This window comes from Hyaena hyaena, unplaced genomic scaffold (assembly GCF_003009895.1).
Source record: "Hyaena hyaena isolate Hyena2069 unplaced genomic scaffold, ASM300989v1 scaffold_229, whole genome shotgun sequence".
Lineage (NCBI taxonomy): Eukaryota > Metazoa > Chordata > Mammalia > Carnivora > Hyaenidae > Hyaena > Hyaena hyaena.
In genome coordinates this window covers 292824-306583 of record NW_024080861.1, presented here as the reverse complement: position 1 = coordinate 306583, position 13760 = coordinate 292824, and the positions used below count along the sequence as shown (strand labels likewise).

The 13760-nt window shown below is 43.4% G+C and overlaps 1 protein-coding gene across 1 annotated transcript in view; it reads left to right on the top strand.

Annotated features, from left to right (window-relative positions):
• The window catches only part of IL20RA (interleukin 20 receptor subunit alpha), a 35694-nt gene extending 22141 nt beyond the window's left edge, over positions 1–13553 (top strand). The window contains exons 3-7 of the mRNA XM_039243564.1: positions 3699–3877; positions 5310–5485; positions 6037–6181; positions 10108–10247; positions 12459–13553. Coding sequence (XP_039099495.1) covers positions 3699–3877; positions 5310–5485; positions 6037–6181; positions 10108–10247; positions 12459–13256 — 1438 coding nt within the window. The 3' untranslated portion in view covers positions 13257–13553. The remainder of the gene's footprint in view (positions 1–3698; positions 3878–5309; positions 5486–6036; positions 6182–10107; positions 10248–12458) is intronic.
• The last annotated feature ends 207 nt before the right edge of the window (positions 13554–13760 follow it).

Below are 13760 nucleotides of genomic sequence, written 5' to 3'. Positions count from 1 at the left end.
ACTTGCTCTCTGTCTCTCTGTCAAAAATAAATAAACATCAAAAAAAATTTTTAATTGAATTTACAAGAGAAGAAAAGAAAGAACAAAGCCATTTTTGTCTTTGGGGGAAAAAAATCTGACCACTAAAGGCAGTGAAATATTTCAGCTGCTATGCCCAATGACCTCATTTATCCAAAATCTCACTTTCATGTTCAAGGAGTTTCTCTGGAAGCTGGTGTCTTAGGAAAGAAAACGACTCTGCAAAGAGAAATGCTCTTGATTATGCCCCGGGCTTCCTTTTCTATTAGGTCGAGCAAAGAGCTTGCTCTGTCCTTTACATGTTCATTTGATTCAGAAAAGGATAACAAGAAAATAGGCAGAGTCATCACTGCCCTGGGAGAGCAAATAGTTTAGATGGTACAACTTTCAGAAGTGATTATTTTGAAAGAAACTTGCCGTGTCAGAGGCCTTACATGCCTGCGCATGTGCGAGATGGAGAGGAATACAGAGTAATGTATGTCACCGACAGGGCTCCAGGCTCAGCAGCAAGGCCAAGAGCCCTTGGTTTGTAGCTAGGCTCTGAACCTAGCCACGTAACCTTGGGCAAGTTACATATTATGCTTTTTACCCTTTGGAGTGAAGTTTGTTTCCAAGTAACAAATTAAATTTTAACAAAAGTTTAAATTATATCTGCCAAAATAATTTAATGAAGAAAAAATTACAGTGTAGTTCTAAAAGCACGAGCTTTGGCATTAGGGAAAAGTGGTTCAAATTCCAGATATGCCTATTATTAGTCACATAAATTTGAGCAGTCCCTTATTCTCACTGGGCCTCAGTTTCCTCATCTGTATAAGAGGGTGAAAATAATGGCACCTACCTCCTAGGGTCGTAGGATAATTAAATGAGAAAGCATACAAATCCTAAGCACTGGTCCCAGTGTGTAATAAGCACTTCCTACCATTATCAGAAAATAGTCAGAGACCACTGAGAGCCCCACGTGACTTTTTGTCATGCGTAAACATCGGTACTGGAGTATTCATTGAGTGATTCAGGCCTATCAGCTTGTAAGACTTACAAAGCATATTGTCCAAAATCTGGGAAAGAGTATTTTCTCCTCCACCCACCTCTGTCATGGGAAGTTGCCCTGTCGTTGGCAGATAAGGAAGTTTGAGGAGAAAGCATCAAATCGGTGTTGGCAGTATTTTTTAAACCTACATAGGTCAAGACTTGTTGATGGACCATGAAATCAATTTTGAGGGACATAACTAGCATTATTTTTAACAGAAAGGACTGGAATGGCGTGAAAAGGATTGGAAGGGAAAATAACCGAATTCATGGCATGTAGTAAAGTTTAAATATTATCATATAAAACCTTTGTTTTAGTATGTTAAATATATGTATGTTTATGTGAGCTGGGTCACAGTATAAAACGTATTTTTTTTTAATGTTTATGTATTATGAGAGAGAGAGAAAGAGTATGCACATGCAGGGGAGGAGCAGAGAAAGAGGGAGGGAGAGAAAGAATCCCAAGCAGGCTCCACGCTGTCAGTGCGGGGCCAGATGCAGGACACAATCCCATAAACTGTGAGATCATGACCCGAGCTGAGATCAAGAGTTGGATGCTTAAACGACTGACCCACCCAGGTGCCCCATAAAACAGATTTCTTTTTGCGGCTCAGAGCCAAAAAAAAGTTTGAAAACTCTTAGGCAGTAGTAACCACTTGATGGAGAAGTTGGTCAACAGGATCTCAACTGTATTTCTAATGTCTTCTGGCGGGTATGGTACTTATGAAACAGGAGACATTTGCTTTCAGGATTCTGTTGCCATATTCTGAAAAGAGACGATACCCTTAAACTTTGGCAACACGTGATAAAGTTGACATTTCCTTGTTCTCAACACATGTTCTTGCCTTGACTTCTATGATATCCCTTTCTCCTTCTTTCTCTTTAGTTGCTATTTCCAAATAGACTTTGTATCCAACCTTTAAATCCTGATGATCCTGGAATTTTATCTTAGGCTTTGCTTTGTCTCCCTGATCACTTCATTCACGCGCAGGCCTTCAATGAGCAGTTTTGTGCCTTTGGTTTCAAAATCACTGCCTCCCACTCTCACCCCTTGCCTGAGCCCCAGAGCCTACCGGGCATTTGCATCTGGATCTTTTTCACATACCTGAAGTTCAACATGGCAAAAACAGAACTTGTCATCTTTCCTTCCTCCCATCCCTCCTCCCCATTTCCCAAACCCATTCTTCGGTATTCCTTTTTTTTAAATTTTTAATTAATTTATTTACTTTTAAATGTTTTTATTTATTTCTGAGAGAGAGAGAGACAGCATGAACGGGGAGGGTCAGAGAGAGAGGGAGGCACAGAATCTGAAGCAGGCTCCAGGCTCTGAGCTACCTGTCAGCACAGAGCCTGACGCGGGGCTCGAACCCACAAACCGTGAGATCATGACCTAAGCAGAAGTTGTCTGCCCAACCGACTGAGCCACCCAGGCGCCCCTTTAATTTATTTTTGAGACAGAGAGAGACAGAGCACGAGCAAGGGAGGGGCAGAGAGAGAGGGAGACACAGAATCTGAAACAGGCTCCAGGCTCTGAGCTGTCAGCACAGAACCCGACGCGGGGCTCGAACCCACAAACCGTGAGATCATGACCTGGGCTGAAGTTGGACGCTTAACCGACTGAGCCACCCAGGCGCCCTATTCTTCGGTATTCCTTATCTTGGTAAACGTTACCACTGTCCCAGACAGAGAAGAGACATCATCCTGAACTTCATCTCCCTCATCTCTTACTTGCCCTCAGTGGCCAAGTCTTGGCTCCCAACATTTCCCTCTTATGTCCTGTCATTTCTTCTATTGCCGCTGTCCTTGTCCAAGCCACCAACATCTTCCACCTGGACCACTGTCCTCTCAACAGCTCCCCAGGCTGCCACCCCTAACCCACTACATGCTCCATCCTACACCAGTCAGCTTTCTAGAACCTCAACATGCCTGCATTAATCCCTTCATTGACTCCTACACAACACTGTCTCTCTCACTAGCTCCTCCGAGGTCACTTAATCTCTCTATACCTCAGTCTCTCCCACCTGAAAAGTGCTAAAAATATTTCCCCCTCCCTCCTTGCTATGGGCTTGACGTTTTTACTAAAGGAAAGGATAAGTTCATATAAACAGCCTTGTCACTGTCATCATCATTACTGTAGTCACTGTGGCATGCCCTCCAACCTAGTGAATTTTCCCTAGAACCCTCGATAGCAAGTAGATTTTTAAAGTTTATGAGAATGTCAAGGTGATTTTTCTTCCAAGAAAAAAAATGACTAATTTTTCTTAAAACAACCCATCAAATTGACCTTTATAGGCATGGTGGACTAAAAATTTACTTAGATGATTACTGAAAGAATTGATCATACAATATGTAGAATTTGTACTGTACCCCAAGAAGAAGAATAAAATACATGCTTTCAAAATGTACTATTCACATTATAATTCACAGAAAAGAAAGGTGATTGCAGAAATTCTGACTCATGTTCCTGACAGCTAATGAAAAAAACTTGCCAGCAGCAAACATTGTTTCTTTTTTATCTCAATGATAGGCACTTTTGTTGTTCTGAAGAGAAGGCCTTAACTTCCATTCAGTTTTGTATAATGACGGGTTTTATTTTCCCTATTGTAAAGCACAGAGGGCACCTCGTGTTATTAATTCGGTGTCTTTCTCAGCAGATATGGGCAAAAAAAATGGCTGAATAAATCCGAATGTAGAAATATCAGTAGGACCTGCTGTGATCTCTCTGTGGAAACTTCTGATTACGAACATCAATATTATGCCAAGGTCAAGGCCATTTGGGGAACGAATTGTTCCAAATGGGCAGAAACGGGACGATTCTATCCATTCTTAGAGAGTAAGTAACACAATTGTCTATAAACGTGTATAATATCAAGTTCATCTGACCATCAAGTATACAGTCTTGGACTCATGGACAGCGTTGCCTGAGAGACCAGTGCTCTCCATGGCTCTGTTTTTCTGTCCCTCAGCTCGTAGTATGACCAGTCCTAGGGGCTTCCTCTTGCTGGATCACAGTTTCATCTTTAGAATAAGAAGTTTGGTTGAGTCATTACTAGGATCTCTCCCAGGTTCAAAATTAATACCAGCTGCCAATATTATAATAGTTCAATTTTGTTTGATTATTTAGTGGGGGCTATGAAATTTGAGGAACTGACAGATTTTTTTAAATTGCTGTGGGTTCATAAACCATGGCGTTAAGTCCACAAGATTGATTCAAGAGCATTCTGATTGCCAAACTAAGTGTCTTTATGTTAAAAACTTGGTAGTGTGATGATGTAATTTGTAGGTGGAACTCAGAATTAAGGCAACATCTTCCTCATATTTGCTTTTTAAATTTTTCCATCTCCTGTTCTGTGCCTGACTCCGGTGTAGAGGACCCACTCAGAGCCAGCATAATGAAATGTATATGTACTCCTCGAGTCCTGGAGCTGGAGCTTTTCCTCTGGGAACCTTTTGGATCAGAAGTCAGCAAAGTATGCCCTCAGCCCAAATGCAGCACTACCCCCTTTCCATTTCTCTACAGACCAAGAACTTAGAATGATTTTTACGTTTATATAAATAACAGTTACAACAAAGTTCATATGGCTTGTAAAGCCTAAAACACTTCCCGTCTGGGCCTTTGTGGTAGAACCTCTGTTCTAGATCATTCCAATCACATCTTCAAAGGTCTTCTCTTTTTAAGTATATTTCTTTTGAGAGAGAAAGATACAGAGAGAGAGAGAGAGCAGGGGAGGGGAAGAGGGAGAGGGAGAGAGAGAGAATCCCAAGCAGGCTCCCTGCTGTCAGTGCTGCACCTGACTGGGCTCATTCTCACAAACTGTGAGATCATGACCTGAGTCAAAATCAAGAGTCAGACATGCAACTGACTGCGCCCCCCATCTGCTTCTTCAAAGGCCTTCAACAGTGGTTCATTCCTCCATGTCTGATTTTCACCACTTACAGTTCATATTAGTGTTATTTATCACCAACTTTCCAGTTGATGTCATAGAAGTGTTGTAAACACTTTTAATTCTATTTTCCACCTATTTATCCATGTGACTAGGAACTAGGTAAATTCACCACTTGAATATTCTTTTAATGTGGTGTCAGGGTATGTGAAATGATTGTTTCAAGATGTAGCATAACGTGGGCCCACCTTTGAGCATTCTGAGTCATCTCACCTAAGAGGTAGACTGTAGGGCTTTGATCCCCGTAGGAATATAATGTAGTTTTATCCATGGCAATTTCCACCTCTGAACATGATCATTCCCTCTCCTCTCCCCTTTAAGCACAAATTGGCCCACCAGAGGTTGCTTTGTCTACAGACGAGAAATCCATTTCTATTGTTCTGACGGCTCCAGAGAAGTGGAAGAGAAATCCAGAAGAAAGTTCTATCTCCATGCAACAAATTTACTCTAATCTGAAGTACAATGTGTCCATATATAATGCTAAGTCTAACAGAACGGTAAGCCTAGAACGGGGGCATATAATTGGTGTCACTTTTCACAGCTAATGCTGGAACAGGCAGGCTGACGCGTGTGAATCTGAGAAGATGCGATATTCAAAAAAGATGTCATACAAAATGTAGTTGAAGCCAATCTGGAGAAATCTCCAGCACTTCCTTCAGATTTCCCTTGCAGAGACTCTCTGCTAATGGGGTCTGGTGTTGCTATTGGATGGAGAACAACTGTCTGCCTCACTTTGACCGAGAGCTTTTACTTGCGTAACATCTGTCCATGAATGAAAAAAGATGTCAGCAAGAGCATAGGACGAGGGTGATTAAGAAATCCATCCGTGTGTTATTACTTAGATATGTTCCCAGAATGGGTCCATTTCCTGACCATGCTCTGCTGAGCTAAAGGGAAGGGTATTTTAAAGCTGTTGCTGAAGAAAAGCTTGTCATGATGATAAAGGGTTTAGTGGTCTCTTAGTATTTTATTTCCTCCTAGAGATATCTGCCTGCGGTAGTGCTGGAATTTTGTGGCTCTAACTGCTGTTTGCAATCCTTTGCTCTAGTGGTCCCAGTGTGTGACCAACCACACGCTGGTCCTCAGCTGGCTGGAGTCGGACACTCTGTACTGCGTGCGCGTGGAGTCCTTCGTCCCAGGGCCTCCGCGCCTTGCTCAGCCTTCTGAGAAGCAGTGTGTCCGTACTCAGAAAGGTAAGCTTAAAATATCTCAGCTGGTCTGAGGAAGGAGATCTGATAAGAGGAGAAGGATGGCAGTTATAAACAAGGTTTAGAAAAACCCATGTCTACCAGAAACAAGTTGAGACAAAGGCAGAAGCAACCAACGCCAGAAATGTGTTGAGCAGCCTGGGACTCTGCCATTGAACTTGGCCAGCGTTAAGGGTGTGTTTGCACCCCCGGGGGACTCTCAGCACCCATCCGTTGGTGTCCGCTGCCAACAAGTCTCTTCTGTGGGAAAATAACAATTAAGAATTTTTTATACACATCTTTTTTTTTTTATTGTAATCACTTTCATCAGTACAAGTTCCGTGGTCTTCAACATCAAATTTCATTGCTAGAAACAAAATATTATCCTAAAAACACTTGAAGACACAGCTTTTGCTCTCCCTGAGGAATACAAATGACAGGCTGTGCAAATTGTATCCAGATGTCACTCACTGGCTGCACGAGGGCCTGGGATCAGCAAATCGACAGCTACTTTCTCGCCATTGCCTCTCTCTCCTTCCTTTTGTCTTCTTCTCGTGTTTTCTGAACTTGGCTGAAGACTGTCATTCCTGTTAGGAGACACAGAGTTTGGAGCTTAGCATTTGTCTGCTCGCTCCTCCCCAAGGTTACAAGGAGCTTGAACTTAAAGCTTGAATGTTGAAAATGAACCCTGGGGCGCCTGGGTGGCTTAGTCGGTTAAGCGTCCGACTTTCGCTTAGGTCATGACTCGCGGTTCATGGGTTCGAGCCCCGCATCGGGCTCTGTGCTGACTGCCAGCTCAGAGCCTGGAGCCTGTTTCAGTCTGTGACTCCCTCTCTCTCTGACCCTCCCCTGCTCACGCTGTCTCTCTCTCTCTCTCTCCTAGAAATAAATAAAACATTAAAAAAAAATTAAAAAAAAAAAGAAAAAAGAAAATGAACCCTAAGGTTTACCCTCATCAAATGGCTCTTCATCCATTATTCTTCCTTTTTCTTCTTCTAAACACGCTGGCCTAGGACAGGTGTCACACCTTTTCCCCCAACCCGGCCCCATCACCAGCTCGGGGATGCCAGTGGTGACAGGGGCCCTGCTCCCCTCCTCTCTCCCACCTCCCGCACTGCAAGATGAAACCGGCCCAAGGAATGAAAAGGGGACTTTGTGAGTACATATCAAAAGTGAAAAGCTTTATTTCTGAATCTCCATCCCTACCCTGCCTTCCCCTGTAAAACGAAGGGCATTCTGCCCTGTTTCAAATAAAACTGAAATGCTACCCTAGCAAAAAGCAAAACAAAGCAGATTGAAAAATCATCTTTGTATTTGGAAAGTATGCTCCGTTTACCAAGAGCTTGGTCAGTGGCCAGGTGGTAGGAATGAATTTCCAGTGGAGATCATTGAAGCAGTGGGCAGATCTAGAGAAGCTCAAGTACAGACCCAATTAAGTCCTTCCCGGTAAGAGGTGGACCACCTTTCTCCCTAGTCTGAGAAAGGTAACTAAATAATCAGGCATCGTTTCAAGTTCTGCCCTTTTCCGTGGCCCCCCAGCTGTACAACCTCTTTGGGGACTGTTCTTTGAAAAACGTTTCTGCTCGCCCCAGCCCCCCACACCCAAAAATATGGATACAGTTTATTAGCTTTATTGTGGCAAACATGTGCTCTTGCATTCTAAGTGCCATCCATCATTGTCATGGCGCTTTTTGATTGGGGCAAGTTCAGTTCAGAGACCAGAGATTGTATTAAGAGGACTAGACTGAGTTGTAACCTGATGTAGGGCAAGTGTTGCTTGGCCAACCTGAACAACTACACTGTGCTGTTGGCACCTTTCTGTGTGGAACCTGAGGACAGATGTGCTCCTCAGGAATTGTTTGGGGTGGAAGAGCCTGCCTTTGGACCCCTGGACCTGGACATTTTCTCACTGGCTGTTGTCGACCACCCTCATTGTCCATGACACTTCTATTTCCAATCTTTAATATATTTAACTGGATTGTGACTTTGCTACTTTGTCTCAGGCCTAAGCATCAAGAATATCCAAATATCTGTATAGATTAGAGAGCTCCAGGACATTCTGATTTTATTTTATTTTATTTATTTTATTTTATCTTATCTTATTTTATTTTTAATGTTTATTTTTGAGAGAGAGACAGAGTATGAGCAGGAGAGGGGCAGAGAGAGAAAGAGAGAGAGAGAATTTGAAGCAGGCTCCAGGCTCTGAGCCCAACGCGGGGCTCGAACCCACTAACTGTGAGATCATGACTCGAGCCAAAGTCAGAAGCTTAACTGACTGAGCCACCCAGGCACCCCTGCTCTGATTTTATTAATCAGAACCCATATCTGTATCTCTATATATCTCTAGATCTATATATCTAGATATATAGAGAAAGATTTACTTTAGGGAGTTGGCTCACTTGATTGTAGAGGCTGATAAGCTCAAAATATGATGTTGGGCAGTCCAGCTGGCTGGATATCCAAGGAATAGCTGATGTTACAGTTCTTGTCTGAAAGTAATCTGCTGGCAGATTTCTCTCTTTCTTGAAGTGATCACTATTTTTTCTTTTTTTTTTAAATTTTTTATGTCTTTATTTATTTTGAGAGACAGAGACAGAGAGTGAGAGGGGGAGGGGCAGAGAGAGAGGGAGACACAGAATCTGAAACAGGCTCCAGGCTCTGAACTGTCAGCCCAGAGCCCGATGCGGGGCTCGAACCCACAGACTGTGAGATCATGACCTGAGCCGAAGTCGGATGCTTAACCAACTGAGCCACCCACGTGCCCCCCATTTTTTATGTCTTATTTTTTCTATTAAAGCCTTCAACTGATTGGATAAGGCCCACCCACATTATAAAGATTTAATCTTTACACTAATCTGCTTTACTCAAGTCTATTACTTTATTTTTTAAAATTTTTATTATGTTTATTTACTTTGAGAGAGAGAGAGAAACAGAGCAGGTCAGCACAGAGCCCGACGCAGGGCTCGAACTCACAGACCACGAGATCATGACTTGAACTGAAGTCAGACACTTAACCGACTGAGCCACCCAGGTGCCCCTCAAGTCTATTAATTTAAGTGCTAATCTCATCTAAAAATGCCTTCACAGAAACATGTAGAATATCTCACCAAATAGCTGGGTACCATGAATTAGCCAAATTGGCACTGAAAATCACCCATCACAACTTCTAATACCCTACAGGAGTGCAACAAATATAAGTTAGTCACAATGAGCGCTATTCACAACTGTATAGTCTGATTGATGGTGGGCCAGGACTGCTTCCTCAAAAGCTATTCACCAGGGCTTTCCACGCCCCTATGGACTTTCATCCATCATGAACCTACAGCACACAGGACCAGGAAAGGAGTTACCTCCGTCCTCAGCACACACCAGCTCAGCCACCTCCTTACACACATCCCAAGCTCCAGACCTACCCAGAAAGTCTAGCCGACCCACTCAAGGATGGTTCCATTAGTGACAAAGAAGGGGATGCCACACATTCCTGTCTTCTGCTGAATATGTGGAAAAGATTGAGTCAAATGAGTACATGGAAAAGTGGGGCATCTTGACGGGATCTTATCAAGAGGGTTTTGTTGGTTGGCTTAAAGTATATGAGTTGTCCAAATGTTAGGCACACTTAGCTTTAGATATGAGAGCCGGCATGACTCTAATAGCCAGACATAAAATGTTGGCCTGTCTGCTGACTGGGGTGTTAAGGCATCCGTGCTGTAAATGTTTGTGACAAGTCCAGATGATTCCCTAAGACCAGCTCTTGTCGGAGAGTAGGAATTCTGAAACCCCTTATCATGTTTAGTTCAAGTTTCTCAATTAATAAATGAAAAAACTGAATTCCTAAATGTAGGTAATCGGCCCAAAGCCTCTTGAAATTTCCAGTGTTTTCCCACCACACTGCATCACAACTATCTATCCCTCTGCTTTTTCTTTTTTTACAGATCAAACATCAGCACTGAAGGTTAAAATCATCTTCTGGTATGTTTTGCCCATATCCATTACCGTGTTTATTTTTTCTGTGATGGGCTACTCCATGTACAGATATATCCATGTTGGCAACGAGAAACACCCCGCAAATTTGGTGAGTTCTTAGTGTGGCAGGAGTCGTTATAACCACTCACTTTCAACAGAGTAGAAAAGGAGGCTCTAGAACAGACACATTCCTTTCATAAGCAGAGTGAGTTTAAAGAATTAATTAATTTTGAAAAAACACTTTTGGTACTAGATTAACTCACTAACATAACCAAAGAGGAAGATTCCTCAGCTCGGACCAAGATTTTAAGTTTCATGAGCAGATTAGACCAGGTCTTGAGGCACACAGATAAATTAAGTCGCAATCCATGCCCTCCCAGACGTTCAAATTTAGTTGAGGACTAGAATTTCAAAACGACACACGAAGGCTAAGAAGAAAGCAGGCACTGAGGACTCTGGGGGTAGAGGCAGGGCACTGAGCCCTTCACTGGGGTCCTGGAGAAGCTTTATGCCCTGCCCTGGTTAAGAAAGAGGAGTAAGAGTTAGGGCACCGACTGCTGGCAGAGAAACCAGCAGGGACCAAGGTGAGCAGATGTTTGGAAAACCACGTGACGTTGCTGAACTACACAGTTGCCGATGAGAAACTACAGAAGTGCAGGTGGATAGGGGGTGTTAGGGCCAGGGGACAGGAGGATCAGGGTGGTGTTCTAAGGATCGTGGGCTTTACATCCTGTTGGCAAAGGGAAATCTCCAAAGGGCTCTGAGTAGGGAGATACTCAATATCGTGTTTTAGATCCAACTGGATGGTAGGTTTCAGACACCTTTGGAGAGAGTGGGACTAGAAATGAGAAGAGCAGCTGGGAGACTGGGGCAGTTGTCCAGAGGAAGGGAGGGGAGAGTCTAGAAGAGGGGAGTGGGGTGTAGGGCCGAAGACAGGCGTGGAGTGGAAACACATTGAAGAGGAAAATGGCCAGGACAATCATTCACAGCAAGGAGAGCGAGAAAATAGGAGTAAACCGTATGCTTCTGGACTGTGCACTGAAGGGCTCAGAAGGGCTGGGCATATATATATATTAATGATAAAAATGATTTCTTTGCATATTATTAAAATATATGTTCACATATGCACAATGCATACATGTATGCAACGCAAGCTGTTAGTTTGGTTTTTGAATGTTTCTATTATTCTGCCTGCTTTTAGGCTTCAGAGTTGGTTTTCTAATGGCACAGGGAGAGCTTTCCTGGGAGGAAAATTCATAAGAGAGTTGGTCACATGTAAAACCAAAATTTTGTAAAAGAATGAGGCTGAATGTCGTATTTTGTCTTTTTTTTTTTCCTAAAGAGAGAGCACGTGCAAGCAAGTGGGGGAGGGGCAGAGGGAGAGGGAGAGAGGTGGGGACGGATATTAAGCAGGCTCCAAGCTTAGTGCAGAGCCCAACATGGGGCTCAATCCCACAACCCTGGAATCACGACCTGAGCTGAAATCAAGAGTTGGACATTCAACCGACTAAGCCACCCAGGCAGGCGCCGCTGAATGCCATATTTTGTAACGTTGAATGGAATCACATCAAGGGGTGGACAATGAGGACTCTCACATAACTCAGGACTGGTCATCTAAACAGGCACCTTAGACATATCTCCAGCACAATTTTCATCTCAAACCAGTTTTCCTGAGATGATTTAGAGTTTCTCTATCTGCCATAAACGCACAGATGAATTTCCCTTTTTGGCCTCATTATACTGTGAGTAGAGTGGTATCTGGGGAATGAGTAAAACCATCCCTACTTGTGTGCATATTTCTTTTTTTTTTTTTTTATATGCAGTTTCCATGCTCACCCACATCTCATGTCCGGGGTACATCCAATACAGGGCCGGTAACCTGGAGAACCATCGCTAAGAAATACGTCATCACCCATAATTAACAAAGGAATTTCAAAACTACCTCAGTCCTCGCCACTTCTCACGTGGCAGAAATTCTGAATTTACAGAATTAAAAACCGAGGCTCAAGAAATGAAATAACTCCCCTGAACTCCCTCAGCCAATTAGAGAAGAGCACAGCCTTACCCTGGTCCTTGGGCCAGATAAGCACTCCCCCAGGGAACCACTTTTCACTTCGAGTGCCTTTTTCGTGTCTTGACAAGTCTCTTGCCTCCACGTGAATGAGGCTTTCTGTTTATTCCAAGAATAACTTTCACTTCCATGAGTGGGTAAGAACAGGTCTTTAAAACTGTCTGATGACAGTATAAGTTCTACTTAACAGCTGTTTTTCTTGTCTCTCTCAAGTGAAAAGGTGAAAACCATTCTCTTCTCTCTTTATAGATTTTGATTTATGGAAATGAATTTGACAAAAGATTCTTTGTACCTGCTGAAAAAATCGTGATTAATTTTATCACCCTCAATATTTTGGAGGATTCTAACGTTCCTCATAAGGATACGAGAAATGTAGTGGAAAAAAGCAACGATGTGTCGGACGTGGATGAGCCCAGCGAGGACCAGCGGCCGCATCAGGCGGAAATGGAGGTGAAACACTTAGGGTACGCTTCACATCTGATGGACATTTCCTGTGACTCTGAGGAAAACACCCAGGGTACTTCCCTACCCCAGCAAGAGTCACCAGGCAGAGCAATATCCACAGATACGGCTGTTGTTGAATACGAATACAACGTAAGAACTACCGACGTTTGTGTGGGGCCTGGAGGTCAGGAGCTCAATTTGCAGGAGGAGGTGTCCCTCCAAGGAACATTCTTTGAGCACCAGGTGGCTTTGGCAGACGTGAGCCCCCAAACGCCACTGTACTCGTATGCCCCTCAGCTCCGAGACCTGGACCTGTGGCTGCGGGAGCGCATGGGCACGGAAGAGGAGCCAGAGGAAGAGCCGTCAACCACACTGGTGGACTGGGACCCTCAGACTGGCAGGCTGTGCATACCGTCTTTCTCTAGCTTTGAACAGGACTCAGAGAGAGGCAAGCATCCTGAGTCTGAGGAGCTCATGGAGGAAGGCCTTTTGTCTAGACTGTATGAGGAACATCCTCCAGACAAGCCACCGGAAGAAAATGAAACCTATCTCCTGAAATTTATGGAGGAATGGGGACTCTGTGTGCAAATGGAAGAAGACTGACATCCAAACTTCCCTTTGCCACATCCCTACTGTTACAAGGCACATGGGTGCAAACATATGAGTGACTAGAAAATAAATATGTGGGATAAAAGGAAGTTTACTCAGATTTGTCAGTGAGGAGTACTTATTTCTTCTCTGCTCTCACAGCACTGGTTTCATCCTGCCTCATGAGGGGGTTGGGTCATGCATGGGGCCTCTTACAGTGATGGGGGGCACGTGGAATGCAGTGGCTGGCCCACTGTTTTGTATGCATTCAAAAATGTTTGCCAAATTGTATAAAGAATTCTTTCAGGTGAGTGGGCTGTGTATGGCCTCTCTATTATTTTATTACAAGCCTACTTCTGAAATTATTTTTCTGGGCATTTAACAAGTGTAGAGCACTGTAGAAGAATATTTCACGAAGACCATTCATTTAAATAAATACTACTCTTTTTTTAGAATTTAGTTTATGGTCAGAGTGATGAAATATTTAAAACATACAAAGATCATTAAGTTGGTGGTAAG